At 41.7% G+C, this 27,641-nt stretch overlaps 5 protein-coding genes and 3 pseudogenes across 8 annotated transcripts; 5 read left to right on the top strand and 3 right to left on the bottom strand.

The window, feature by feature from the left end:
• Positions 1-2,191: 2,191 nt before the first annotated feature.
• On the bottom strand, positions 2,192-8,363 carry LOC311019049 (cytochrome P450 2F2-like; the record flags this gene model as incomplete). Its single annotated transcript, XM_084018212.1, has 11 exons — positions 2,192-2,635; positions 3,072-3,213; positions 3,533-3,634; positions 4,285-4,370; positions 4,576-4,714; positions 4,864-4,971; positions 5,135-5,203; positions 5,437-5,597; positions 5,730-5,882; positions 6,974-7,136; positions 8,202-8,363. 11 exons carry the CDS (start codon positions 8,361-8,363, stop codon positions 2,448-2,450), a joined length of 1,473 nt encoding a protein of 490 aa, XP_083874338.1. The 3' UTR covers positions 2,192-2,447.
• Positions 8,312-17,266, bottom strand: LOC311019050 (histone H1-like). Its single transcript, XM_084018213.1, has 2 exons — positions 16,332-17,266; positions 8,312-8,435 (listed from the first exon to the last, which is right to left on the bottom strand). The coding sequence occupies exons 1-2, from the start codon at positions 16,940-16,942 to the stop codon at positions 8,336-8,338; spliced, it is 711 nt and encodes a 236-aa protein (XP_083874339.1). The 5' UTR covers positions 16,943-17,266; the 3' UTR covers positions 8,312-8,335.
• LOC311018507 (histone H3.2) lies at positions 13,215-13,713 on the top strand. Its single transcript, XM_084017505.1, has one exon. It carries the CDS (start codon positions 13,282-13,284, stop codon positions 13,690-13,692), a length of 411 nt encoding a protein of 136 aa, XP_083873631.1. The 5' UTR covers positions 13,215-13,281; the 3' UTR covers positions 13,693-13,713.
• LOC311019051 (histone H2B 1.2 pseudogene) lies at positions 14,948-15,328 on the top strand (annotated as a pseudogene). The gene has a single exon. The product of its transcript is annotated as a histone H2B 1.2 pseudogene (transcript).
• Positions 17,267-20,473: 3,207 nt separating the features above from the next.
• LOC311018555 (histone H3.2) lies at positions 20,474-20,957 on the bottom strand. The gene has a single exon (XM_084017580.1). It carries the CDS (start codon positions 20,887-20,889, stop codon positions 20,479-20,481), a length of 411 nt encoding a protein of 136 aa, XP_083873706.1. The 5' UTR covers positions 20,890-20,957; the 3' UTR covers positions 20,474-20,478.
• A 268-nt stretch (positions 20,958-21,225) lies between these two features.
• Positions 21,226-21,640, top strand: LOC311018558 (histone H2A pseudogene; annotated as a pseudogene). Its single transcript has one exon. The product of its transcript is annotated as a histone H2A pseudogene (transcript).
• A 971-nt stretch (positions 21,641-22,611) lies between these two features.
• On the top strand, positions 22,612-23,017 carry LOC311018144 (histone H2B pseudogene; annotated as a pseudogene). Its single transcript has one exon. The product of its transcript is annotated as a histone H2B pseudogene (transcript).
• Positions 23,018-24,700: 1,683 nt separating this feature from the next.
• Positions 24,701-25,014, top strand: LOC311018768 (histone H4). The gene has a single exon (XM_084017845.1). The coding sequence runs from the start codon at positions 24,702-24,704 to the stop codon at positions 25,011-25,013; it is 312 nt and encodes a 103-aa protein (XP_083873971.1). The 5' UTR covers position 24,701; the 3' UTR covers position 25,014.
• The last annotated feature ends 2,627 nt before the right edge of the window (positions 25,015-27,641 follow it).

Here is a 27,641-nt window from a genome sequence, read left to right as displayed (position 1 = left end):
ACGAAGTTGAGATTCCGACTACTTTAACCTTGTAAATGCAGCTACACAATAACTTTTAAAACCCACAAGACCTTTGCCCGGTCATATGGCCTGAGTGTTACTGTACTGATTTGACCTGGAGATCTGCAGCAACCAGTAAATAAGATAGATAAGATAAAATTGATTATATAATAGAGTCACAGTGCTGTGGGTATGTTTTGTGTTGTATTCTTTCTGTATTCTTGAGGTGACATCCTCCCCCTCCTCCTCATTGGTGTGTGGAGCGCCACTTTAAACTAGTTATGGGGTTGTCAAGTTGCCAGTGGGCTGGGGCGCCCGGGGGACATGCAGAGACCCTGAGCACAGTAGCTACGAGCCACGACCAACAATTTCCTTAGAACAAAAGCATTGTGGCTAAATAGTGTTTTTGCTGGCTTAAATAAAGCTCTTTTTGGGTTACAGTTACCCGTTGTGTCTTTCCCCTCCTTTATGTGATGGGAATTTTTCATTTAGTAGTTCATTATAGTATAATTAGTAGTTTGAGTAGTTTTAACTCATACTATTCCATGTGTGTCATGAGGTAACCTGTATTCTGCACTTATGTCATGTCATGTGTTACATGAGTTGTAAAATGCATCTTGTGACAACAGCACAGCTGGCAAGTTAATATGGATCTTTAGACGCTGATGAGTGGTCCAAAAACCAAGTCCTGGACAAGGTTCGCCGTCTACACAAACAATGGAACAATGCTGCATCTCCGATGACACAGCCCTAACATCTGTATAAAAAGCCCTTCTCAAGATTGAAGACTTGGTCAGACTCTTAAGGAGTCTGCCCCTATCTGGCCAGATAGTTTGCTCTGAAGCTGTATGTCGGTGATGCGGTCCGCTTGGACACCCTGTTTGCGAGGGCTTTGACTTATTAGACTTTGTCTGTTTACAGTCTGTCTGTAGCAACTGCTAGCCTGTGTTGGACTCTTTATAGAATAAATTACTAAAAGCGCTGTTAGGAGTTGTATTCTTATTTCTCATCAGGTGATCATAAACTGATTTCCACCACACTTTACACACAGTTTATTATTTACCTATGATACTCCCTTCATCCCCTAACCATATGTATATTTTTTAGGGACTCGTATGGGATTTGTGACCTCTCGCACCCCAAGCAATAATCATACCCCTAGACCAACGGAGAAACATACACAGGTACCACAACTGATCTAGCCTTAATCCTCAGCTCTGTCTGTGACCCACCTTCTGTGATGGAAGTGGAAATGTTTAACAAGCACAAAGAGTGGCACCATTTCAACAATGACTAACTTCCCATGGGACTTTGAAACGGGAGGGCATGGACACAGTTACTTTGATAGATCGTTTAGATTTATGTTCCAACTATGATGACAGATACGAATTCCTTCAATTTTTAAAAAAAATGGGGTTTGACCTGGAAAAATAAAGGAATTTAGTTAATATTGCGACTTATTTTTCATTTTTTTAGCCATAAATACACATCATTAAAATGTACTTGTATATTTCAAGCAATGTGCAATATACATGGAATACACAACTAAGCAGTAAGTATATCAATTAACCCTCTTTGACCTTGGTTGTCATGGTTACATAAATAAACATTCATGGTATACTCTAGTATAGAGATCATTTCATTTTCAGGCCAAGGACCCCCCAAAGCTTATAGTGAGTGGAGGGACCCCCTATTACATGTCCTATAAAATTGTATTCCTTATTAAACCAGGCCAATAATAATGTGTAGTGCAGCCTATAATGCCATGGATAATAGTACTTTTTTAATGATGTATGTATACAATACTTAGCCATTAAAATAATAATAGTTGTCAGATTCATATTTTAATTCTATTTTGGCATTTCTACATCACAATTTCACAACATAATATTAAACACAAACAACAAAGGATAAGGAGACAAAGATTTATATTTGCTTAATATAGGTTGTATTCATGTTAAGGTGTATTTTTGGAAGAAAAAATAATTTGGGGGACCCCCTGTAGTAACTCTGCGGACGCCTCAGGGGTCCCAGACCCCCTGTTGAAGAACTCTGCTCTTGTATGTAGCCAGTTATATGGCTGTGTCGGAAATTAGTCAACGGTCAACTCTACAGTGAGTTTGTCATCTTCGGCATGGAGCAACTTAAGGAGGGATCCAACAACAGTAGTATAGTTCCTCTTTATATAAAAAAAAACCCCAACACATTATTACGTGCAATAACATGCTGTTTTTAGCTAGCAAATTGAAATCTGATAGCTGGCAATGTTATAGATATAATTGTATATGATTGCCAAGATGATGTATACAAGGTTCCTGGGATAAGTAGCTGCATCAGTGTTAGCATTGCTACTAGTGAAGGCCATATGATAGGCAGCTCAACATGTTCTTGGCTAGGTGTCATCCGTTTCTACCTTATGAAACATCATTTAGCATTTATTCTAGGGTTTACTGCCTTGCTCGGAGTTCAACCTTCATGCGATACGGTTTGGGAGTCAAGGTCACCCCATAGACCGGAGTGTAGTCCGGCTCTCCTGCGTCCTCGGGCCAGCTGAACTTGAACTTCCTGAGCAGCGTCACCATGATGAGGAAGAGCTCCATACGAGCTAGAGTCTCTCCGAGACACATACGAGGACCTGAGAAACAAAAGGAGACCATCAGTAAATCAACCTTGTTGTGCATGCTGTTTGGTGTTTTCCCCCACATCCCCCAACACTCCCTCTACTACAAAAGTAGAATATGAGCCAGAGCCTTCGGCCATCAAACTCCTCTTCTGTGGAATCAGCTCCCAGTTTAAGTCTAGGAAACCAATACCGTCTCACATTTAAGAGCAGGATTTCGTCTTTGATAATAGTCATATTTAGGGCTGGCTCGGGCTTAACTTGAACCAGCCCCTATTTATGCTGCTGTGGGCCCAGACTGCAGGGGAGGATTCCTATGATACACTGCGCTCCATTCTCCTCTTCCTCTCCAACGGCATCCATAGCCATTTTTGCACAGCGATCCCGACATAATAGCAAAAAAAGACACGTCGACACGTCACTATTATACCTAACTTGAATTGACCCGTACCTGCAGAGAAAGGCATGAAGGCCTCTGGTTTAACAAATTCTTCCTGGTCATTGAGGAAGTTGTCAGGGTTGAATTCATTGGGGTATTTCCATTGTCCCTCCTCATTCAGCACTGAGGACTGGTTGGGGATGATGAGGGTACCCTGGGGAGAAAATGAAGCAAGAGAAAAGTGCATTGAAGAAAGCACAAAAATGTAAACATGTTGAAGGTTTAGACTGGCTGAAGATACCGATTTTAATACGGTATAAACATTACAGCAATCTGCAACCCCCTTAGAAAACAGTTATGTCTCTTTCAAAGTCTGTCAAATCAAGTTTGAATTAGAATTTGCAGAAAATGTCACATACCTTGCCACCACAAGGTGGAGTGCTGATACAGTACAGTAGGGTTCCCCCCCCCCCACAACACTACCATACTGACACTATTGCCAAACACTATTTAAGACCAGTTGCTTTTTATACCTTGGGGATGGAATATCCCATGAGCTCTGTGTCTTTCGTCGTACAGTGGAAGACGCTAAGTGGAACAGTGTTGGCAACCCTCTGCACTTCATGGATCACAGCCTGGATGAGGAGAGATTTAAACAACATGTCCTCATGCTTTCTCTCACCTATCTCACTCACAGAAGAAACAAAACATACCGGCTCTCAGAAGCTCAGTCATATAAAAAGCAGACCAATAAGAATGCTGTATGGAAACTCGTCGAACTTGTACTAACAAAAGATAATGATGAATGTGGTTCAAAAGCAGTGATTATGGTACACCCATAGAGTCCAGGCTGAGTTATCCTGAACAAATTAAATGTCCAACTGCTTAATTGGAACAACATACAATAAAAATACAAATAATTATAATAACTTCACGTTCTATAGCGCCTTTCAAGGAACCCAAGGATGCTTTACACACAACGAGAGAGACATAAGGAGTGATGATTTAGTCCATAGGTTGTTGCGAAGAGGTGGGTTTAACAAATAATCTGGGAATATATCAGTACATATTGTATGCATTTAATAATACAAATAATACTGTATATTGGATAGCATTAAAATCACCATGAGTAAATATATTTACAGAGAGTATTTATATATATCCCTCGCAAGAACAACCATTAACTCACTATTTCATCTGAATCCTAATAAAACAATATCTACATGTGAAATTGTGTGAATATATACGTGTGAAATCATTATGAGAGATCAGTCTGATGATTTACCTGCATGTACGGCATGTTGTGCCTGTCGTCAAAACTGGCCTGAACCTTCCCACCCAACACCTCGTCTATCTCCCGCTGACAACGCTCTGAGAGATACAGCAGAGAGTAAACATATTATCAGGTGACATTAAGACATGTCTTCAGTGAAAATGCCTTTTCTGTTCACGACTTTCATAGAAAGAATTCTTGAGCATTGAAAAATTGATGCATGAACCTGCACATTTTAGATAGCGAGAAAATAGAAGTATGGAGCCGATGGCAGGAAAGTAATTTACATGTGCAGACATATACCTTGTATGTGTGGGTGGGTTGTAAGGTAGAGGAAACCAGTAAGCAGGGTGTTGGAGGTAGTGTCGGTGCCAGCAAAGTAAATATCGAGAGCGTACATGACCAGCTGATCTTCTGAAAAGGAAGAGCCATCATCACCTGTCTGAAACAGGAGAATAATTGTCAATACAAACACACACACACACACACACACACACACACACACACACACACACACACACACACACACACACACACACACACACACACACACACACACACACACACACACACACACACACACACACACACCTCCTTATCCAATCGATCCAAATAGCAGTCAACAAAGTCTCGTGGCTGTCCGGGGACTCTGGTCTGCTTGTGTTCGTTCAACAAACGAATGGAAATTCTCTGACAAATCTGTAAAACATTCAAGTCAACATTCAGAATTATTACTATTTTTTTATTTTCTGACACTGACAAACGGTTTGTTTGTCATTGAATGTGTGTGTGAGTTTTCTTTCATGCTCGAGTCCTTATAAATATTATAAATATTTTAGCTCTCTCGGTTCATGTTCCATACCTTGGCGTTCCTAAAGGACTGGGTGAAGGGCAGTGGCAGGTTACGAATCATTGGAAGAGAGTCATACAGCTGTCAAACAAAGATAGGGATACTGTTTATTTAAATCCAAAGACGAGGATTCTGCTTCCTGGCAAGAAAACAACACTTCAATGAAATTGTACTTAAATTCAGTTGTAGGTTTTGTTTGGTGCCAATTAACAAAGTTGTTAATCACCACCTTAACATGCTGAAGTTACAGTTAAAGTTCTTGCTGATATTTTCTGAGCCAGGTTTGAAAGGCAGAAACATGGGCTTGGACTCACCATGGCCCACGGTCCGTTAGCCATCTTGGCGTTCTCAGTGAAGCACTGAACAATCACCCTGATGACCTCATCGTCGTACTCATAGCGGATACCGAAGAGAACCTGGCAGATGATGTTGGAGGACATGTTGTGAAACATAAGTTGAGGACTTGTGGACTTGCCTGTAAAAATAAAAATAAATAGAACATAAAACCAACAGCAGCACAATGCAGAATTCAACGTTAATGGAAATGTGGTGACAATCCACGCTGAGTATTTGTAGGATTGCGACGACCCCCGGATGACCTACATACCGACACTCTTCTCCAGTGTGTCAATGGTGTATTGTATCTCTCCATGAATCCTCTCCTCCATGGAATTCTTCCCCATGCCGAAGTTCCTCAAGGTCATCAGAGCAAAGCGACGATGATCCTTCCAACTGGGGCCGTAATCTGCCAGAATCACTCCTATACACAAAACGGCATTTAGTGTGAGCTTCAGATTAAAGATGTGATCACTGCTGATCCATTCCAGTCTTGTCTGCTGTTAAGTTTAATTACTTTTTAACTCCCAACGGCACTTTAATGTGTTGTCTTTATTTACTTTCAATTGGCATTCTTGTTTGTTTGTTGCCACATTACAGTCAGTGGCCTCACATAGTTTTAAACAATATTGAAATAGATTTGAACAGATGGAAGTACTTGGAGTGTCCTTAGGTGTTAACAAATTTGGAAACAATATCTTTCACTTGATCTCATTTACTTAAAACTGAAATACCTCATAAACCCACAACTTTTACAATCGAATGACAATTCTTCTTTACCATTAACAAACCAACAACGATGCTGGCTTGAGTGCTGACAGGACAACACTGACAGGGGGCAAAAGGTCATCGGATGATGAAATTAAAACCGTGAGGCTCATTTTCTTCTGCAGCCTCACATCCTCCTTGCGGTCAGGACTTAGAACTGCCTACCGAGGATTTCTCTTTCCAACATATCTGCTATATGTTATATTAATTTTGCTTATATCATTTTAATTTGTATGTATATTCAACCACGTTACACACTCAGTATTTTGTTTTGAAAGGTTATAATGGATTAAGTTTATAGTAATTTATTATTATTATTATTATTATTATTATTATTATTATTATTATTATTATTATTATTATCTGTAACACATTTTGTGATAAACAAAGAAAAACATATTGGCCAAATTTACCGTATAAAACTGTGTTGTCTTGATAATTACTGATCTTCACACCGTATCACCTTTAAGTGCATGTCTTTCTCTTAGAATGGCGAATAAACTAGACAGCAAATTACTCTCATCTCTAGTGTTTGTTACCTTCTTTGACGTTTCCCACGTTGTTGCAGCATGTGGATAGGCCACTCATTTCAATGAATCGTGGTAATGACAGCAATAAAAATGTAAACTGCACCGTGACCATCATTTTAACCAGAGCTATAGTAATACTGATATAGTAACACATAGCTAACATATGGAGTGTATTTCTGATTCTCAGTCCTTTGACATCAGACAGCATCTGACCTACCTTTCTTCTCGGTTGTGACATTGACAAACATGTCTTGGGGTCTTCCAGCAAAATCACTGCCTTTGGTCACTAGCGCCTCCTTTATGACCTTCAACCCATTGATGATTACAGCTGGTCTGGGACCGAGGTACAAACTGTAGACGTCTCCATATGTCTTCCTCAGCTAGAAGAAAACAAGGGAACACGCTGGTGTTTGAAATGCATATAAATCAATACATTTGCCAGCAGGCACAGTACAAGTACAAATACTTTTCAGGTATCTGTACTACTACTTTAGTATGTATTTTTCAGGCAACTTTTACTCCCTACATGCACTTTCTTCTCAGGCTCTTCACTTTAGTTTAGATGCATTTGAGGTAAATTATTTTTTTTCTCATTATTAATATGAGGTCCAGTTAGCCTTGCAAAAAAAAAAAAAAAAAAAAACAGGCAGTAGAAATGTTTTTACTTGAGTAAAGAAGTTGTAGTACTACCAGTCTTTTTGAAGACAAGTATCTGTACTTCTACTTGAGGACAGAACGTTCTTTGTACTTTTGACGCCTCTGTCCATCAATATAACTTAGAAAGAGTCACACAAATTACTAATAGGCCTACAAGTAAAACCAGCAACTAAGTTCAGCCAACTTCACGCTATCCGACTCTCCATCAAGACAAGCTGTTGGGCTTGTGGTACCGTTCAAGTTTTATTTTATTTTGATTTTTTACCACAATACATTTATAGCCACCTCCAAATGTTGTTTGGATCTGATTTGCAAACATTGCATTTCATGTGTTTGTTTTCTGTAGTTGTCCAAATATTCTTAAATAAATTATCTAATCTGGACATGCCAAGAAAAAGCACACATCTTTACCATTTATGGTCCTCTACTGTTGCACATGCAACACATAAAGTAAAGTTCCTATTGTAACAGGTGACTCCTCCCCCCCAAGATCAGAGAATGAGGACTAAAGTCACAAAGTGTGTTCTAGGCATTAGACACCACCTAGTATGTGTGCACAGCTTGTATCTTTAGTAACACAAATGTACAGCAAGTCGACTGTAAAGACAATGACCATTTGTCATTGTGCAGTGAAATAACAACTCTTGAAACGATTTCTATCAGAAAAAGCAGCACAGTGGTCACAAGTGTAAACAGTGAACCATTGGAGACATATTAAGTACTGATATTAGTATGTACATCAACACAGTGATAATGTAAGGCATTGGAATTAAGGGATTTTTCCTCACCCTCTCAAAGTCCTTCAGGGGGTTCTCGAGGCTCAGGTCCAGAATGTTGCCCAGTATCGGCAGGATACGGGGTCCCGGTGGAAAGTTCTTGGGCCTTCGGGATTTGAGTTGAAGGACGATGAAGGCGACGCAGATCAACAGCAGGACGATCGAGGCAAACATGGTGGAATGGACCGAAGAGGCAAGCTGGAAGTTCTACTGGTCGTGTCCTTTAGTCCTCTGTGTGAAAGAGGACTGGAGACTTCACACAGAGAGAAAAGGTCACACACTTGTAGAGGCGTGTTCTGATAGTTCAGTAGATAACTCAGGCTAAAGTCTGTCAGCTTACATGCAGATAAATGAGTGCCCTATAATAACATTATAGCTATGTAATGGCGTGTCATTAGAAGACAGCTTGCTTTGTATTCATCTGCATCCCATAGTTGTTCAGCAGGTTGGTCAACCGTGGTTGTTTTAAATATCCCATACAAATACAGTTTGATTAATCAGTTACAGACTATGGTTAAAGTGCATTTACCCAAGTGCTTGAGTACACGTTTTAGTTCTTTTTTATGCCAAATTCTACTTCTACTGCCCTACTTTTTTTTTTACCCCACTTCAATCACGTGACAGTTTTAGCTACTATACAAATTACATTTGACAAGCTTATAAAATGTGTCGTTTTCTTATTAATTAAACTACCCAACAATATATGAGCTGGCAGCTGACAATTATAGCTGATTGAGGGATTAGTAGGGGTGTAACGGTTAGGAGTGTAACGGTACACAAAAATCTCGGTTCGGTACGTACCTCGGTTTTGAGGTCACGGTTCGGTTCATTTCAGGTACAGTAAGAAAACAAAATGCAAAATATAAATGTGCTAGTTGTTTATTACTTTTGTGCTTTTAACAGTAGGAACATGCACTGGAGCTAGAATGCTGCTCAACAATATAAATACAAGTATTTAAAATATTTATTTAAAAAATAAATAAAAATAACAGACTGTTTCTTTAAAAAATATATTTTCTCCATCTGATGTGCAAAATTGAACAGTTGCAACACTAACAGGGCAGGGAGAGGCTGTTTAAATGCGGTGGGGAGCTGTGTTTGCACTAACTGTGTTTGCTCGTCTTTCTCCTCGTTGTAGCGATGTTCACGTGGGGGTGGTGCCGGTTCAATACAAATACATGTACCGTTACTAGGGGTGTAACGGTGTTTCGGTACGGGGTGCTCGGTTCGGAACGGAGGCGTACCGAACGAGTTTCCATACGGACATATTAAGTAGAGGACCGCATGTGTGGAGCATGCTGCAGCCGCACATGCGCAGTTGCGCACACCGCAACACAATAAACAGCAGTAGTAGCGGAATGCCGCTAGCGTTGGCAACAAGCCAGAGTTGGAGGACCCTCCCGCGACATTAAGGTCTCCCGTTTGGGAACACTTCGGCTTCCCGGTGAGATACAAACAGGGACAAAGAGAGGTTGATAAAACCAAAACGGTTTGCCAACATTGTTCGTGTGAGGTCGGGTATGTTTCTGGCAACACGTCAAACCTGTTGACGCATTTGAAACGGCACCACCCCCACGTGCAAACACAGCTCCCCACCCTATTTAAACAGCCTCTCCCTGCCCTGTTCAATTTTGCACATCAGATGGAGAAAAGATTTGTTTTTAAAGAAACAGTCTGTTATTTTTATTTTTTAAATAAATATTTTAAATACTTGTATTTATATTTTTGAGCAGCATTCTAGCTCCAGTGCATGTTCCTACTGTTAAAAGCACAAAAGTAATAAACAACTAGCACATTTATATTTTGCATTTTGTTTTCTTACTGTACCGGAAATGAACCGAACCGTGACCTCAAAACCGAGGTACGTACCGAACCGAGATTTTTGTGTACTGTTACACCCCTAGGGATTAGTCAATTAGACAATTAACTGGCACCTATTTTCAGAACCGTTTGTCATTTTCAATGCAAATGACGTCAAAATAATAAAAAAAAAAATAGTAACAGTACCCAGCAAACATTTTCTCGACCTGCGTCTAGATGAAGACGTCTAATCGACGTCGCGTCACGTCACATCACATCGTGACTTTAATTCGACTGTTTTTCAACATCATAAAATAATATCATGGCAAATATGACCTAATTAAATATGCATTTTAGAGCGGTTTAACTGAATAAACACTGCCAGAAAACGTTTGCTCGACCTGCGTCTAGATGAAGACGTCCAATCGACGTCGCGTCACGACGTGACTTTAATTCAACTTTTTTTCGACATGATAACATTAGGGGGAATACGATCTCAAAGAAAACATATTTAACTGAAAAAACACTGTCAAGAATGATTTCCTCTATCTACTGCTGTGTCGAGATGCAGATATCCAATCATGTCGGGACGTCTGATTAACGTCGGGCAGGCAGGTTGATCTGACGTCTACCTGAGGGGCTGAAATTACCAACGTCATTTAGACGTCGTTTCAACGACATATCAACGCACGAATGTTAAAAACTATTCGAAATAATGGAAATATGTTCGTGAATTTAAGAAAATAATGTAGTATCATATTGGCAATGTGGGCTAAAATGTTTGTGATATAGCATCCATCTAGGAACTATTTTTCCTCGCGTAGTTAGCGCACCTAGCGGTTTCCTACGCATGCGCAAGAAGAACTTTGCAGCGGCAAATGTGAAATTCGCTGGTGTTGTCTATTGGACTTTTTGACCTCTTTGCATTTTAAGGATTTTTTTGCTGAAATTGATAAGTTAATTTAAATAGTTGTAGATTAGAGCATTAAGAATTGCACATGTATACAGCACAAGAGCTGTGCTTGTCATAGAATGTATGGATGTGGTAATGCCAGTTATGTAGGCACTAGTTGAAACTAGATTTAGGTAAACATATTTTTAAATGCAATACATTACATGTGTATTTTGACAAAGGTTGATATGCCGTCGAAATGACGTCAGTCATGAGAACGGCGTCAGAAAAACTTTTAATTTCAGCACCTCTGGACGTTGAATCGAGCTGCCTGGCCGACGTTAATTAGACGTCAAATAGACGTCACGTAGAGACGTTGAAAAGTCGTCTATACGACGTAATAATGACATAGATTGAAGTAGCCTGCTCTGTGAGCCGTTGATATGTCGTCGAAACGACGTGAATTGATGCCGTCGAAATCCGACGTCAGGAAAACTTTAATTTCAGCACCTCTGGTAGACGTCGAATCGACCTGCCTGACCTACGTTGATTAGACGTCAAATAGACGTCAAAATGTTTGCTGGGTATTGATTAACATTAAAAGGGGTTATTTCCTGCATTGACCCTACTTTTACTTCAAGTGATGCAATGCAGGACTTTGATTTGTCCCAGATTATTTTAATAGTTTCCCTACTCGGTGTGCACACAAACTGACTCGCCACCTTTCAGCAGGCCTCCATACAGTTGCATACTGGGTAATTTATTTAAGAAACAAGTAAATAACATAAAGCATGAGAATCTCACCTTTATGCCGCTGCTTGTTGAAGGTTGTTTATGAGTGTGTGTGGGTTTGCCGTTGGCCACTAGGAGGAGGAGGAGGAGGAAGGAGGAGGAGGCTAGGCTGTAGGACACTCAGCAGGCTACTGGTGTTTCCCAGTGCAGGTTACATAAGGGTGTCTTTGTATGTACAGAGTTCATTGGACTCTACCCAACTGGCGGTGAAGGCCATGCATATATATGTATACAAAATGTGCATGTGAGTGGCTTCACAATACTCATAATGCATCTGAAAGGAGATTTGTGATGATTGCTGTCCAAAAATCTATTATAAAGGGGTCAGAAAACAAACTTAAAATACGGCCTTTTTTGTATCAAATGTATGTGCTAGTTTGCATTTCCAGAACACATGCATGTATCTACACAGGGAATTTTGGATGCCATGGATAGATAGATAGATAGATAGATAGATAGATAGATAGATAGATAGATAGATAGATAGATAGATAGATAGATAGATAGATAGATAGATAGATTTTTGCAATATATTAGCAGGTGCAATGGGTAACATGTTGTGTACATATGCAAATGTGTCATAAAATAAATAAAAAACTAAATGTGTATGTTGGGTATTTCACCCCGAATAATCTGAAAGGAGACATGTGAGCAGTAGTTACAAATGCAGTGCAAATTATACCTTTCGTCCCTCCGCCTCCTCTTATGGTTCGTCTCCAGCAGGTTATTAAGTGACGTGATAAACGTTCATTGTGGAGGCTGTTTTTGTTTAGTTTGGCTCGACCGCGTCAGACAACACGATTTAAAACGAGCAACAATTTACTTGGAAGACGAGATGACTCCGTTTCCGGCTCTCGATTGCAGTACTTGATTGGTCTTCTTCTTCTTCTTCTTCTTTTTGTTTATTGGCGGGTTGCAACCGTTTTCTTGGTGCATACCGCCACCAACTGTATCGGAGTATTGTAACATGACAGTATTTATGTCTTTCTATGATCTTTTAAAAGGAAAAATAAATAAATAAATAAATAAACAGATAATATATGAGTGGATGACTAAAAGGGGGGGGGGGGGGGGGGTTAAGCTATATAAATACTAAATTCTTTTAAATAATCCTGTCTTCTTTAAATATTCGGTCACTGCCTTTTGTGCGAGAGGTACCCCCTCTCCTGCGGTTCCCAGTATGCCACCCAGACTCCACACTCTTCCTGCTCTCTGCAGTTGATCAGCCAACCTCGTTCTCTCCTCCGTGTATCTCTCACACTCCATCAATACATGTTCCACACTTTACTTGATTGGTCGAGTACGATTCTCTGTTTTATGTGTCCGCTGAGCGCGCGAGCCTGTTCGTGACAGTGCGAGACCAATCAGGAAAGAGGCTTCCACTCTGAGTTTAGGCGGAGAGTTTGGAAAGACTTCCCGCCAATGAGCTGCTGAGATTGGGGCGGTGGGTCGCTCCTCGAGGCGGCGCTGAGCTCCACGAGGAGCCCTCCACCAATCAGGAGCCGGAGGTCTGAACAGCGTCACCGTTTCACAGCCGGTCCCACAGTTTAAGAGCAGCGAGTCTCTCCGTTCATCGTATATTTCTCCCGACCAGAGAAAGAAGAAGTCATGGCTAGAACCAAGCAGACAGCCCGTAAATCCACCGGCGGCAAAGCCCCCAGGAAGCAGCTGGCCACCAAGGCTGCCCGTAAGAGCGCCCCGGCCACCGGCGGCGTGAAGAAGCCTCACCGTTACAGGCCCGGTACCGTCGCTCTCAGGGAGATCCGTCGCTACCAGAAATCCACCGAGCTGCTGATCCGCAAGCTGCCCTTCCAGCGTCTGGTCAGAGAGATCGCTCAGGACTTCAAGACCGACCTGCGCTTCCAGAGCTCCGCTGTTATGGCTCTGCAGGAGTCCAGCGAGGCTTACCTGGTCGGCCTGTTCGAGGACACCAACCTGTGCGCCATCCACGCCAAGAGGGTCACCATCATGCCCAAGGACATCCAGCTGGCCCGTCGCATCCGCGGAGAGCGAGCTTAACCTGTCTGCTGTTAAACCAACACAACGGCTCTTTTAAGAGCCACCTCACTCTTCTCTGAGAGCTCCTTCCTATGCTGAATAACTGTATTTAAACATTACTGATAACAGGTTAATATACTACATAATTTTCTGTTGTGGAACAGTAATTGCAACCTAAAATACACATACATTAGTGGTGGCTCGAAAACAAAGTCATGAATATTGACATATTGTAATTTGATGATGCATCTACCTTATTAAATTTTTGGCAATTCTTGCACTTATTGGCTTCATAGTCCTCAACACAAAAATAATAGCCACCAAACTTATTAGTGCTCATGGTTTCATAACTTCCGGTGCACTACAAATACTACAAACAAACCAGAGAACTACTGCAGACGAACTCGTTGAAGAAATCAAATCACTTCTACGTTAATTTGCAATTGCGTATTTCTGCTGATAATAACCATCAATATGACTCTGATTTAATAAATGATTGGCCATGAACACTTTATTTATACTGTCAGTCTGAAATATTCCATGGTCTCAATGTTTTGTGTGCATTTTCTAGTATTAATTTACATTTTCATTAATGCATTTTTGGTCAATATATTTGTAAAAAAAAACAGTCAGTAGGCTATAATTAAGTCATTTGTGTATGTATTTGTATTGATGTCTAAGAAGAAAGAGGAGGTCAATACAAGTAATTTGTTTTGTCTGCACTGTTGCATTTTCTACATTTGTATTTATTTATGTTCATTGTAGAATATATTGCATTTTCTTGGGAATGAAAGTCAGTACAATAAATAGCCTACATTTTCTTCTGTTTTATTTTGTTACTTTGAAATACAACATATTACTCGTGCCACTTAGTACTTTACTTTGAATATTTAAGTAGGCTAATAAAAATTTATAATTTAAGTAATGCCATTTTAAGAAACAACAGAAGGGTAAAAACATGCCAATTTCAACTAATATAATTGATCATGTGTGTTACATTTACAGTAGATCAGAGCAAATGATCGATCATACTGTGACAATGACTTATAGTATTATCGGCACTGAGGAGACGCGAAGGGCCTCAAATCAAAACCCGTTCTGATGTCCCCCATGAAGGGAAAAGGCCGAGCTACAATTTAGCTCGCGGTCAGTGTCGCTCAGTAGTCAACCAATCCCGTGCGAGCAACAGCACAGTAACATTTGCATCAAGCGGAAAGAAAAGGAGGAGACTGTGACCAGAGACTACTCCGCTTTGGAAAAACTTACCGTTCCAAACATGCCGACAGAACAAGTCGTCAAAGCGCCCAAGAAGGGCTCCAAGAAAGCCGTCTCCAAGACCCCCAGTAAGACCGGCAAGAAGAGGAGAAAGTCCAGGAAGGAGAGCTACGCCATCTACGTGTACAAGGTGATGAAGCAGGTCCACCCCGACACCGGCATCTCCTCCAAGGCCATGGGCATCATGAACTCCTTCGTGAGCGACATCTTTGAACGCATCGCCGGTGAGGCCTCCCGTCTGGCTCACTACAACAAGCGCTCCACCATCACTTCCAGGGAGATCCAGACCGCCGTCCGCCTGCTGCTGCCCGGGGAGCTGGCTAAGCACGCCGTGTCTGAGGGCACCAAGGCCGTCACCAAGTACACCAGCTCCAAGTAAACGTACTGCTGTATAAACGACAACCCAAAGGCTCTTTTAAGAGCCACACACTTCTTCTAAAGACCTTCCTGTTCTTGAATATAATACTGACCTGTGTATATTATTTGTTAATACAGATATGTTTAACTTATTTATAACACTGAGATTATAGCAAATATAAATTAAAAGCATCGTATCCATTACTGTTTTTGCTGCAATGAAATGACATCCGAAATACCCTATTCATTAAAATCCCTAAAGTTTGGCTGGGATACTTTGAGAATGTTCTCTGGATTATGTTCAATTTATTTCTTATGTAAAAGATTTGTTAATATCATGGGTTACTGAGGTTTGTAATCATCCCCCACTCCCTGCTTATAATTGTCTTGAAAGTAAACCAGATAAAATCAAATCTATTATCACGTCTCCTCAACTGTTGTCCTCTCCTACAGTCCAGTCTCTCTGCACTGCTACTTCATTATATTTTTTTGCATTTGTGCTTAATGGCTACACTGATGGTCACAGCTTTACTCTACATCAATTATTTGTAAATCAAGGAATGAAATGTGATTATATTAGGTTTTACAGTGCAAAAGTGCAATGATTGCCATGTAACTCCACTAAACTCAAAATGAATAACAGCAGCATAGATTCATTAAATAAAACTGAATGTCATGATTCAGGGCCAAACTTTTTTTTTAGGTGTCATGTATATCATGCAATTGACACCGACGATTGCTTATTGACCTAAAACCAAAACCATTAAATAAATACATAGAATAGGAAAAAAAAAAAAGTTTAAATTATCTGCTCAGCAAAAATCATTATTAGACAATGTAAAATAATGTTAACCTTGTTTAGACACTGATCATGATGCGTGAAACCAGTTATAATAAATAATGTAATTTAAATGCCAATCCATTGTTCAGTTATAATTAAGAGGAAAACGCTCTTTATGGACGGTGTGGTGGCTCTTAAAAGAGCCTTTTTGTCGGAGCGCTGGTCCACCAGACTGAGAACAGCTTACTTCTTCTTGGGTGCTGCTTTCTTCGCTTTGGGCTTGGCAACCCTCTTAGCGGGGGACTTCTTGGCTGCAGCGGCCTTCTTCACCACCTTCTTGGGGCTCTTGGTAGCTTTCTTGGGGCTCTTAGTGGCCTTCTTGGGGCTCTTGGGGGCGGGTTTCTTGGCAGCTACGGGCTTCTTCGCCTTCTTCGGGGATTTCTTAGCGACTGCCGGCTTCTTCGCTGCCGCCGCCTTGGGCTTCTTGGCCGCTGCGGGTTTCTTGGCTGCGGTCTTCTTGGGTTTGACAACGGCTTTCTTCTCCGGCTTCTCGGCGACCTTCTTGTTCATCTTGAAGGAGCCGGAGGCGCCGGTCCCCTTGGTCTGGACCAGAGTCTCCTTAGCGACCAGAGCCTTGATGGCGGTCTTGACGCGGGAGTTGTTCTTCTCCACATCGTAACCTCCGGCAGCCAGAGCCTTCTTGACGGCGGCCAGAGACACGCCGCTCCGCTCCTTGGACGCGGCCACAGCTTTGACGATGAGGTCGGCGACGCCGGGACCAGCCGGCCTCGGCTTGGTCACCTTCTTCTTGGCGGCTTTTGCCGGCGCGACGGCTGGAGCTGGAGCTTCTTCTGCCATTTTCTATTAGAGTTGTGTTCCTACTAACGACAACGAGAGTCTGACCGGACTGTTGGATTCTCCGGGGCTGGGGGCTGGACTTAAACACACCATGAGAACCGTGGAGACTCAACCCGGCTCGTGGCTGCTCTGTGCGGTCTGAAAGTCGGCTCACTTGTGTTTCTCTTCACCGATAAAAGAGTGAAAACTAAACGTGGGAGAAGAGCTGAAGGCTGACAGTGAAGGGAGCCGATAGCAGACTTGTGTCTCTTCATATTAAAGTCATGTAGAGATCTGATGCTCTCTGCTTTTAGTTTGGGGAGCCTCCAAACCTCACCTACTCACCGCCATGAGCAGCACTCTTCACTGACTTTTCCCACTTCTTTCTCTCCTAAAATGATTTAAGATCAACCTGAGCTCCATCAAAACCTGTTTCCCAGCTGGTCCACATGTTTGTTCAGGGACTCGATGTAAAAACTTCCATCTAACGTTGATTATTTTGTCATAAAGTGAAGTTATTCCGGGAGCAGCAAACACACTGATGCTGGTCGAGGCTTCTGGTGCAGTTTACTCAGACTTCCTATCAGAGCTGTTCATTGTGACTGTAAATGATCAATCCTAATATTGATCAATATGTCTAGTGAATCATTCTACTATGAATGATCAACACACTGACAGATGCATATCCATTGTCCAGTTCATAGCATTGTAAGTGAGTTAGATGTCACAGTTACTTTCATATGCACATCAGTGCTGAATTTTTTTTTTTTAACTCATTTAGTGTCAAACACCAGTATTTTGTATTCTGCTGAGATTCAAAGTGAGACGTAGCTCTCAGGCAGTCAACATCAAAACCTCTTTAAAATGTACAAAACTAAAAATCTCTCTAGTGCAATGAAATAATAAATACCATGTGCAATTACCAAGTGACCTGATATACAATTCTAAATAAATGTGTAAAAGAAAACAATTAATGATTGTTTGATGTACATCATGAACATAAAATATAGCTAATAAATTAAAATAGAAAAAAAAAATACACTTAATAAATCAATATAGAAGATAATTCGGGAAATAAATTAGCTTTACTCATTGCTTGCTCACAATTCTCCAATGTGAATATTTCACTGGACACTGGTTCACAACCGATTTGAATTTCTCATTCTTTGATACAAGTAAATGTTTTAGCAGATACATGAAAATGACTACAATTATCTACAATATGTACAACAACAAATTGAATATAGTGTTGATATTGATACTTATGTTGCCTCTCAGTTGAGTAGTTTTTATTCTTCAAGACACAATAACAAACATCAGGCTGCATCTAAGCTTACTAATGCACTGAACCACATCACAACTTGGCTAATCCAATCATGCCTTCAACTAAATACATCAAAAACAGTCTGCATGTTCTTATCAAAAAAGCAATACTGCACTCCTGACCCAGACATAATGCTTTCTGGAGAAAAATTACAAGTTGTCTCTGACTTTAAGTACCTAGGCCTTCTGATTGACTCTCAACTGTCTTTTAAATCCCATGTTAAAAAAGTTAGTCATCGGGTTAAGTTCAATTTATCAAATTTTCGCTTTGTTAGAAATCCAATGACTACCGATGCAGCTATGTTATATATGCATGCAATGATAATGTCACATTTCACATACTGTCTGACCAGTTTTGCACAAGCCAATAAAACAACACTAAAACCACTTGAAACTCTATATAAACAAACCCTCAAAGTCTTAGATCGGAAGTCAAACACCTACCACCATTGTCTAATTTTAAAGAAGTATAAACTTCTGAGTTGGTACAACTTAATAAAGTATGCCAATATCTGCCTTATTTTTAAATTTTTGCATAATAAAGCCCCCCCCACCTCTTCAACAGTGTATCACTCAGAGGTCAGACACAAGCCGCACAACCAGAGGCTCGTCCAGAGGAGACTGTGTTGTCCTTCCTTCCTGCTGCTGTCAGACTCATTCTGCACTCTACACTTTATTGTAAATTGTATATAAAAACAAAATTCACTGCTGGTAATTTTTGTACAATATCATGTTTATATGTATATAATAAGTCTACTCTATTTCTATTCAATTTTTTACATTTTTTAATTTATATTGTTAATTTTTGCTATTGTTATTATTACTATTGTGTTTCTTGTAACATACTGTCCCTTGGCTGCTGTGGCAAACAAATTTCCCCGTTGAGGGACAATAAAGGAATTCTGATTCTGATTCTGATTCTGAAAAAGTGCCTTTAGCCACTCAGCATTCTCAGTTACAGCATCTCAGGAATGGAACTCAGTACCAGGCCATATCAGAATCAGAAACATTAGTTCTTACCGTTCCTTTTCAGGACAGCTGAAAATGTGGCTTATTCGTAATCAGTTATGTGTACATTAGGACTGCAAATGCTTCCACTGCTGACTTCTTTGGTTACAGTCGTGTCCTGCCTGCATGTTACTCATGCTCATGTCCTGTCTTGTGCTGTGCATGTTAGTGTCTAAAACAATGTATTATTGGTGCGTGTTTGTGCTTTATGCTGCTGTATATGTTTATCTTGCATGTTTATGCTTTATGCTGCTGTATATGTTTGCCCTGCTTGTTTGTGCTCTATGCCGCTGTATATGTGCTTTTATGTAGGTGTGTTTGTCCTGTTTATAGTCTGCTGCATAATGACATAATGTCTACAGGGTATAATGTCTTATGTATGCTGGGTGTTTTTTTGTATTATCTATTGCCTCTGTCTGTCAATTTGTTCTTACTATGTTTTTTAATAATGCTTATACATGCATTTTATTTCTGTAATCTTAGGTTGCCTTTTGAATATCTGGCCAGGGACTAAAATCTAGCCTCTTTGGCTAACTCTGGCTCACTTACAGCTTGGCTGTTGATCAGTGTGCAACGTCCGCTGAAATAAACCAATAAATAAACATGTATGTATGAATCAATGAATCACACATTACCTCTAGTTAGCTGGCAGGTGCCAAACATACTGTATTTATATGAAAGAATAACCACAAATCCATAGTGGAACCTGGTCTGGTAAATAATGAACAGCAGTAACAGTCAACATTTTGAGCACCCTTATTTGCCAAATGAACTTATTTTGATGACAGTGACTTTTTATACAAGACAACTTTGTTTTGAAAGATGCATTTGAATGAGACATTTTCCACCTCTTGTTTTGAGAATGTTATCAATGTCTACTGACATGAGCAATACTGAGAAACGCTTAGAATAGAATAAACTGATTAAAATAAATAGAACTGGGGGAAACCTGGCGTCACCTACTGGGCCATATTACTCATGGACATAGTTTCTCAGTTTTAAACGGATGATGGCGATATTGTTTTAGGAGGATTCATTTATGTCCAGGGTGCTGAACCTGTACTGTTGATGTGGCTGCATCCAGTATTTATCAAAATGAAGTACACACTTAAATCAGAATAGTACTAGACTCATAAATAGTGGTATTAGTAGTGGAGGAAGGAGCTCTCAGAGAAGAGTGAGGTGGCTCTTAAAAGAGCCGTTGTGTTGGTTTAACAGCAGACAGGTTAAGCTCGCTCTCCGCGGATACGACGGGCCAGCTGGATGTCCTTGGGCATGATGGTGACCCTCTTGGCGTGGATGGCGCACAGGTTGGTGTCCTCGAACAGGCCGACCAGGTAAGCCTCGCTGGACTCCTGCAGAGCCATAACAGCGGAGCTCTGGAAGCGCAGGTCGGTCTTGAAGTCCTGAGCGATCTCTCTGACCAGACGCTGGAAGGGCAGCTTGCGGATCAGCAGCTCGGTGGATTTCTGGTAGCGACGGATCTCCCTGAGAGCGACGGTACCGGGCCTGTAACGGTGAGGCTTCTTCACGCCGCCGGTGGCCGGGGCGCTCTTACGGGCAGCCTTGGTGGCCAGCTGCTTCCTGGGGGCTTTGCCGCCGGTGGATTTACGGGCTGTCTGCTTGGTTCTAGCCATGACTTCTTCTTTCTCTGGTCGGGAGAAATATACGATGAACGGAGAGACTCGCTGCTCTTAAACTGTGGGACCGGCTGTGAAACGGTGACGCTGTTCAGACCTCCGGCTCCTGATTGGTGGAGGGCTCCTCGTGGAGCTCAGCGCCGCCTCGAGGAGCGACCCACCGCCCCAATCTCAGCAGCTCATTGGCGGGAAGTCTTTTCAAACTCTCCGCCTAAACTCAGAGTGGAAGCCTCTTTCCTGATTGGTCTGTCACTGTCACGAACAGGCTCGCGCGCTCAGCGGACACATAAAGAGAGATTCGCCGGTAGAGCGACACATTCTTAGAGTCCCGACTCCAGAAAGCATCTAATAATGAGTGGAAGAGGCAAAACCGGCGGAAAGGCCAGGGCGAAGGCCAAGACCCGCTCCTCCCGCGCTGGGCTCCAGTTCCCGGTCGGCCGTGTCCACAGACATCTCCGTAAAGGGAACTATGCTCAGCGTGTTGGTGCCGGAGCCCCCGTCTACCTGGCGGCGGTGCTGGAGTACCTGACCGCTGAGATCCTGGAGTTGGCTGGAAACGCTGCCCGCGACAACAAGAAGACCCGAATCATCCCCCGTCACCTGCAGCTGGCTGTCCGCAACGACGAGGAGCTCAACAAGCTGCTGGGCGGAGTGACCATCGCTCAGGGCGGCGTGCTGCCCAACATCCAGGCTGTTCTGCTGCCCAAGAAGACCGAGAAGGCCGCCAAGAAGTAAACCTGGAGACCTGCTGACTGCTGGAAACCAGAACCCCAAAACGGCTCTTTTAAGAGCCAAACACCTTCTCAAAAAGAGCTATTTCCTCCCATGAAAACATTGTATCAACTCTTATTTATGAATTATTCTATTAATAGTTTCAATAAATACAAGCTTTAGTTTGAGACAAGTGGGATTATGTGCGATCACAGCATCCAATTAACTTCAAGTCAACTTGTACAATTGACTTGAATTCCCCCAGTGATACGAGCTGTGTCAATTTCAAGTCATTCTGCACATCTTTCCATGTAGACGGGGTGGAGAGTTTAAAGGCCTTTTTGCCGAGTTCAGTTCTGAATCTCGGGACCTGCATCTGTAAGATGTTGTGAGAACGCAGGCCATGTCGCATGTGGTTTCTACACACGTGTAAACACATATGTAGGCAGAAGTCCAAGAATACATTTATAAATCCAAGTCAGCCAGTGAGACCGTCTACGGACATACAAAGAAGGACAATGTGCAACGGAACATAAGGAACAGTGATGTACACGATAGCTGCAACCAGTAATAAAATGCGGAGCACAGTGGTAAACAGAATCCAGTTTCTTTAAAAAATGATCAGGGTAAAAAAGTTGTGATGATCAAATGTTTTCTGACTTGCAATGAATACACGATTTATTTCTAAAAAAGAAACACAATTTCAACTGTGAAACGAGTATATGTATATATACTATATATATATACATATAGTAAATATATATAGTTAATATGTCAATATGTCAATTTTCATATATCTGTTCCCTTATGGATTAATCTGAACCTGCGTGTTTTAGAACTCAGTATCAGTAATAGGATCACGCTCTGGGGGAGGGGCGATGAGACCCTATATTTAGCACATGGTCGGATCCAACCAATCTTATGCGAGCAACAGCACAGTCTTATTTGCATCAAGTGGATACAAAGAGAGCAGGCTGTAACTTCCAGCTTCATTCCGCTTCAGGAAAAGTCTCTACAGCCAAACATGCCGACAGAACCAACCGTCAAAGCGCCCAAGAAGGGCTCCAAGAAAGCCGTCTCCAAGACCGCCACTAAGACCGGCAAGAAGAGGAGAAAGTCCAGGAAGGAGAGCTACGCCATCTACGTGTACAAGGTGATGAAGCAGGTCCACCCCGACACCGGCATCTCCTCCAAGGCCATGGGCATCATGAACTCCTTCGTGAGCGACATCTTTGAACGCATCGCCGGTGAGGCCTCCCGTCTGGCTCACTACAACAAGCGCTCCACCATCACTTCCAGGGAGATCCAGACCGCCGTCCGCCTGCTGCTGCCCGGGGAGCTGGCTAAGCACGCCGTGTCTGAGGGCACCAAGGCCGTCACCAAGTACACCAGCTCCAAGTAAACGTACTGCTGTTGAACCATCAACCCAAAGGCTCTTTTAAGAGCCAAACACTTCTTCTAAAGACGTTTCCTGTTTTTCAAATGCAACTTTCAGAAAACTTCTAGATCCGTTCACTTATGATTCATGTGCTCTGTATGTATTATGATTTATTTAGATGAACTAAAGGCTTCTGTATGGACAACTTATTTAACAATTGTACTGAACTTAAGTATTCAATGGTCAAGACCTCAAATAGAATATATCATAGAAAAGGATATACTAAAAACTTCAGAAATGCATATACTATAAGAACAATATGCAGTTCAACAGTAATGTTTGTATATGCCCTCAGAATATATGGATATAGCACAATACACAAAATACAGGTAACAGTTGTTTGTGTGTGGTAGTTGACTGTTCTTGAGAAAATCCTGTTATATCCATCTGACATTCCTGTGTTGTATTTTTTTTGTTACTCTATTTCTGTACATGTACACTGAGGACAATGGTAGTATGCAGGACAATTGTAATAAAATACAACAAAAACATACACTCAAATCTTTCATTGACATGAGTAGCAGATGGCACATGACAAGTACCTGGTTGTCATGTGTTCTTGGTGACCTTAAAAGCAGTTGAATTACATGTTGACACTCAAATTGTTTGTCTTTTGCTACATGTACTTCTGTGAATATCTGGGACTCAACATGACTAAAACTGTCCAATACAGATCCAGAGTGGATCCAATCTTCTGATGATCCCTTTCTGAAATTAGGAATTGCAATTATGTCATCTTTGGGAAATGTATCGGAGCATCTTAAGATTCATTTATCCATCATTTGTAAACACAAACAGTTGATATATTTTCATGATTTAGGATTTCCTGGTTGTCCAAAACATGTAGGATAGGAGATTCAGTGGTTTGTAATGTTCCAACACATATTTCAAGTCAAACAGGTCAGCTGGTCAATCATAGATTTAAAAACCCAGTCAGGATATGGCTTAATGACTGCTCCACAGCGCTCAGGTTCAGGACCCTGGACAGAGACAGTCTTTAGGAATCAAGTCAATGGAGTCTGATGTTCACTCTGGTTTGACATTCATATATTTTGTTTAATTTGAGCTCACAGACCCGAGATGAAGCAAAAAACAACACATTGTTCATGGTGTCCAGTGAAGATTCAGTCATTTGGGTCATGGTGATGCACATGCCTCTCCTAAAGGGATAATGACTCTGGTTTCACTTGAGGGCTAGGTCGGTCCAGGAGTGCTAACGACCCTACAAGAGGATAATTCCAAGGTCAATAAAAATAAATAAATACAGTGAGATTTCAATAAACGAGAACTAGTACAGACAGATTACTACATTAATATCTACTGATTTGACTACAGGGTAGCTTCATGATTGGCCCTGATATCATAATTTAGCACAATTTTAAAGCACTTTATTAATTACCAAACATTTCCTTTTTGTTTACTTTTAACCAACAAGTCTCATAGGATACGATTATTAATGATGTTGTTCAGTAGGGGGCGCTAATTCACCAACGGCTTGGTTATCTACCGTCAGGAAAACACAAAGAAGACGTAAAGCTGAACAATAGTCCCACCCCTGGTTTCATTGACGTCCTCGGGCATGATTTAAATAGCAGGGACCCAGAACCCGAAAAGCATTCATTCGTTCATCAAGGTACTCGGTAAACTTTGACCAGTGAAAATGAGTGGAAGAGGCAAAGGCGGTAAGGGACTCGGTAAAGGAGGCGCCAAGCGTCACCGTAAAGTCCTCCGTGATAACATCCAGGGAATCACTAAGCCCGCTATCCGCCGTCTGGCTCGCCGTGGCGGAGTGAAGCGTATCTCCGGTCTGATCTACGAGGAGACCCGCGGCGTGTTGAAGGTCTTCCTGGAGAACGTCATCCGTGACGCCGTCACCTACACCGAGCACGCCAAGAGGAAGACCGTCACCGCCATGGATGTGGTCTACGCTCTGAAGAGGCAGGGACGCACCCTGTACGGCTTCGGTGGATAAACACGACCCGCTACATAAACACGACCAAAGGCCCTTTTAAGGGCCAAACACTCAACTTAAAGAGCTCCTTTCCTTTTGAACTATAAAGCAATGTAGAGCGTAACTAAGCACTCTGGTGATGTATGACCTATACATCGTATTGCATTTTAGGGCTGAATGTTTTATCACTTATTACTATATATAAAGGAACTACGAATGAGGTGGTAAAATCTCTGTTATGGAATAATATAAAAGCTGCAGGATTATGATGTATTTGGAAACATTGATTCTGAAATTAATTTAACATTTGTGGACTAGATTTTGATGTCTGATCTGCATTCATTCAAGAACGGGGGAAAAAAATGAGCGGCGCACCACTGCGACTCGGTTCCCATCATTCATGTTAAAGAGCCGTTCAATAGATTCGGTTCGTTCGTGAATGATCTCTTAAAGATCAATTGGGACAAAATGAATAATACTAATTAGTTCAAAGCCAATTTAATTAAAATCTCAGTGATGTGACACATTTCACTGAGCAACTATATAGAACACAACATAGTATTCTGGTATTGCACAGGTAATTGCAGTTGGTGACTGAACCTGTTTATCACTTTAAGTGTTACTCTATATAAATAAGTTGCCATAGATTCAGTTGCAATTAAGCATAGACTTCCATTTAAATGTGCATCTGACCATGGAATTATGGTTACACAACAATGTGCTTGATATGTATGTTGTTTAACTATTTAAGCTTAGTTTGTCTAAGACTGACATTTAAAGTATTTTTATCCTAACTAATTTAGTAATTTGACAGACTCTGATCATTCCAATGGTTGGTTCTTTCATGGGCCCTGTGATAGACTGGCGACCTGTCCAGGGTGAACCCTGCCTTCGCCCAATGACAGCTGGGATCAGCTCCAGCACCCCCTGCGACCCTGAATACAGGATAAGCGGTAGACAATGGATGGATGGGTTCTTTCATGTAAATAAAAGGTAATAATAATTATGCCATTCTGATTATGCCATATTTGTTTATATTATACTATACTAATCCACATTGAGGGCCTAATCTGGCTCCCCTAACCTTGTTCTTTTCTTCCCATTTTCTTTCAAATCGTACACAATCATTCTGTTTCTTCTTTTCAATCTGTTAAATATGTTCTTATTTTTGCAAGCTGTTAATGAGTTCAGTTTTGCCTTAGTTTAGTCTGTCAGTTTTTCACTTTGAAACAGACTTGAACATCAAGGTGAAGCCGACTGATCCTGTTTCAGGTTGTCTGGTTCGTTCAGGACAGAATATTCTGGGTCAGAAGCTTCCCTCCACCGTTCACATCGCTGAGTCATTTCAATGATGCATGAATTATGTTGCTGTGAAAAAATGTGCTGAATATGTGGGACATTCCACACAATGATTTTATTTATTATTTTGCTATTCTGAAAAATCACCATAAGGCCCATTTGAATCCTTTGTGTTATATAAGAGCAATAATAAACTTAGTAAATACTACATACCTATTTTATCTATTTTTTATATTATTATTATTATTATTGCAAATATGTTTTTGTTCTCCTTGTCTTTCTGTAATGCATTTTAATTTTGCCTTTATTTTCTTTTTAATTCTTCTATTTTTTTCACTTTATTGTATGAAGGACTGTGACTACAGACCCGTCGCCCTGACCTGTTGCAGTCAACATGGCCCTTCATTCCATCCTCCAGCACCTGGACTCCTCAGGAACCTAAGCCAGGATCCTGTTTGTGGACTTCAGCTCTGCCTTCAACACCATCATCCTGGCTCTGCTTCAGGACAAGCTCTCCCAGCTGCACGTGCCTGACTCCACCTGCAGGTGGATCACAGACTTCCCGTCTGACAGGAAGCAGCACGTGAAACTGGGGAAACACGTCTCTGACTCTCGGACCATCAGTACCGGTTCTCCTCAAGGCTGCGTTCTTTCCCCTCTGCTCTTCTCCCTGTACACCAACAGCTGCACCTCAAGTCATCAGTCCGTCAAGCTCCTGAAGTTCGCGGACGACACCACCCTCATTGGACTCATCTCTGGTGGGGATGAGTCTGCCTACAGGTGGGAGATTGACCATCTGATGACCTGGTGCAGCCAGAACAACCTGCAGCTAAATGCTCTGAAGACAGTGGAGATGGTTGTGGATTTCAGGAAGAACGCAGCCCCACCCGCCCCCATCCCCCTGGCTGACTCCCCAGTCAACACTGTGGAGTCCTTCCACTTCCTGGGCTCCATCATCTCCCAGGACCTCAAGTGGGAGCTGAACAACAGCTCCCTCACCAACAAAGCACAACAGAGGATGTACTTCCTGCGGCAGCTGAAGAAGGTCAACCTGCCAAGAACAATGATGGTGCAATTCTACACTGCCATCATTGAGTCCATCCTCACCTCCTCCATCACCATCTGGTACACTGCTGCCACCACCAAGGACAAGGGCAGACTGCAGCGTATCATCCGCTCTGCGGAGATTGGCTGCAATCTGCCATCCCTCCAGGACCTGTACACCTCCAGGACCCTGAGGCGGGCAGGAAAGATAGTGGCCGATTCCTCCCACCCTGGTCACAAACTTTTTGAACCACTCCCCTCTGGCAGGAGGCTGCGGTCCATCAGGACCAAAACCTCACGCCACAA

This window comes from Eutrigla gurnardus, assembly GCF_963514095.1.
Source record: "Eutrigla gurnardus genome assembly, chromosome: 9".
Classification (NCBI taxonomy): Eukaryota; Metazoa; Chordata; class Actinopteri; order Perciformes; family Triglidae; genus Eutrigla; species Eutrigla gurnardus.
This window is presented reverse-complemented; position numbering and strand designations above follow the sequence as displayed.

What these genes read in the sequence shown, in the direction of transcription:
- LOC311018507 (XM_084017505.1), top strand. Translation starts at nt 13,282, where the DNA reads ATGGCTAGAACCAAGCAGACAGCCCGTAAATCCACCGGCGGCAAAGCC.
- LOC311019050 (XM_084018213.1), bottom strand. Translation starts at nt 16,942, where the DNA reads ATGGCAGAAGAAGCTCCAGCTCCAGCCGTCGCGCCGGCAAAAGCCGCC. An exon ending in AAAGCAGCACCCAAGAAGAA is followed by an intron (nt 8,436 to 16,331) that starts GTAAGCTGTTCT and finishes TGAAGTCTCCAG; the next exon opens with TCCTCTTTCACACAGAGGAC.
- LOC311018555 (XM_084017580.1), bottom strand. Translation starts at nt 20,889, where the DNA reads ATGGCTAGAACCAAGCAGACAGCCCGTAAATCCACCGGCGGCAAAGCC.
- LOC311018768 (XM_084017845.1), top strand. Translation starts at nt 24,702, where the DNA reads ATGAGTGGAAGAGGCAAAGGCGGTAAGGGACTCGGTAAAGGAGGCGCC.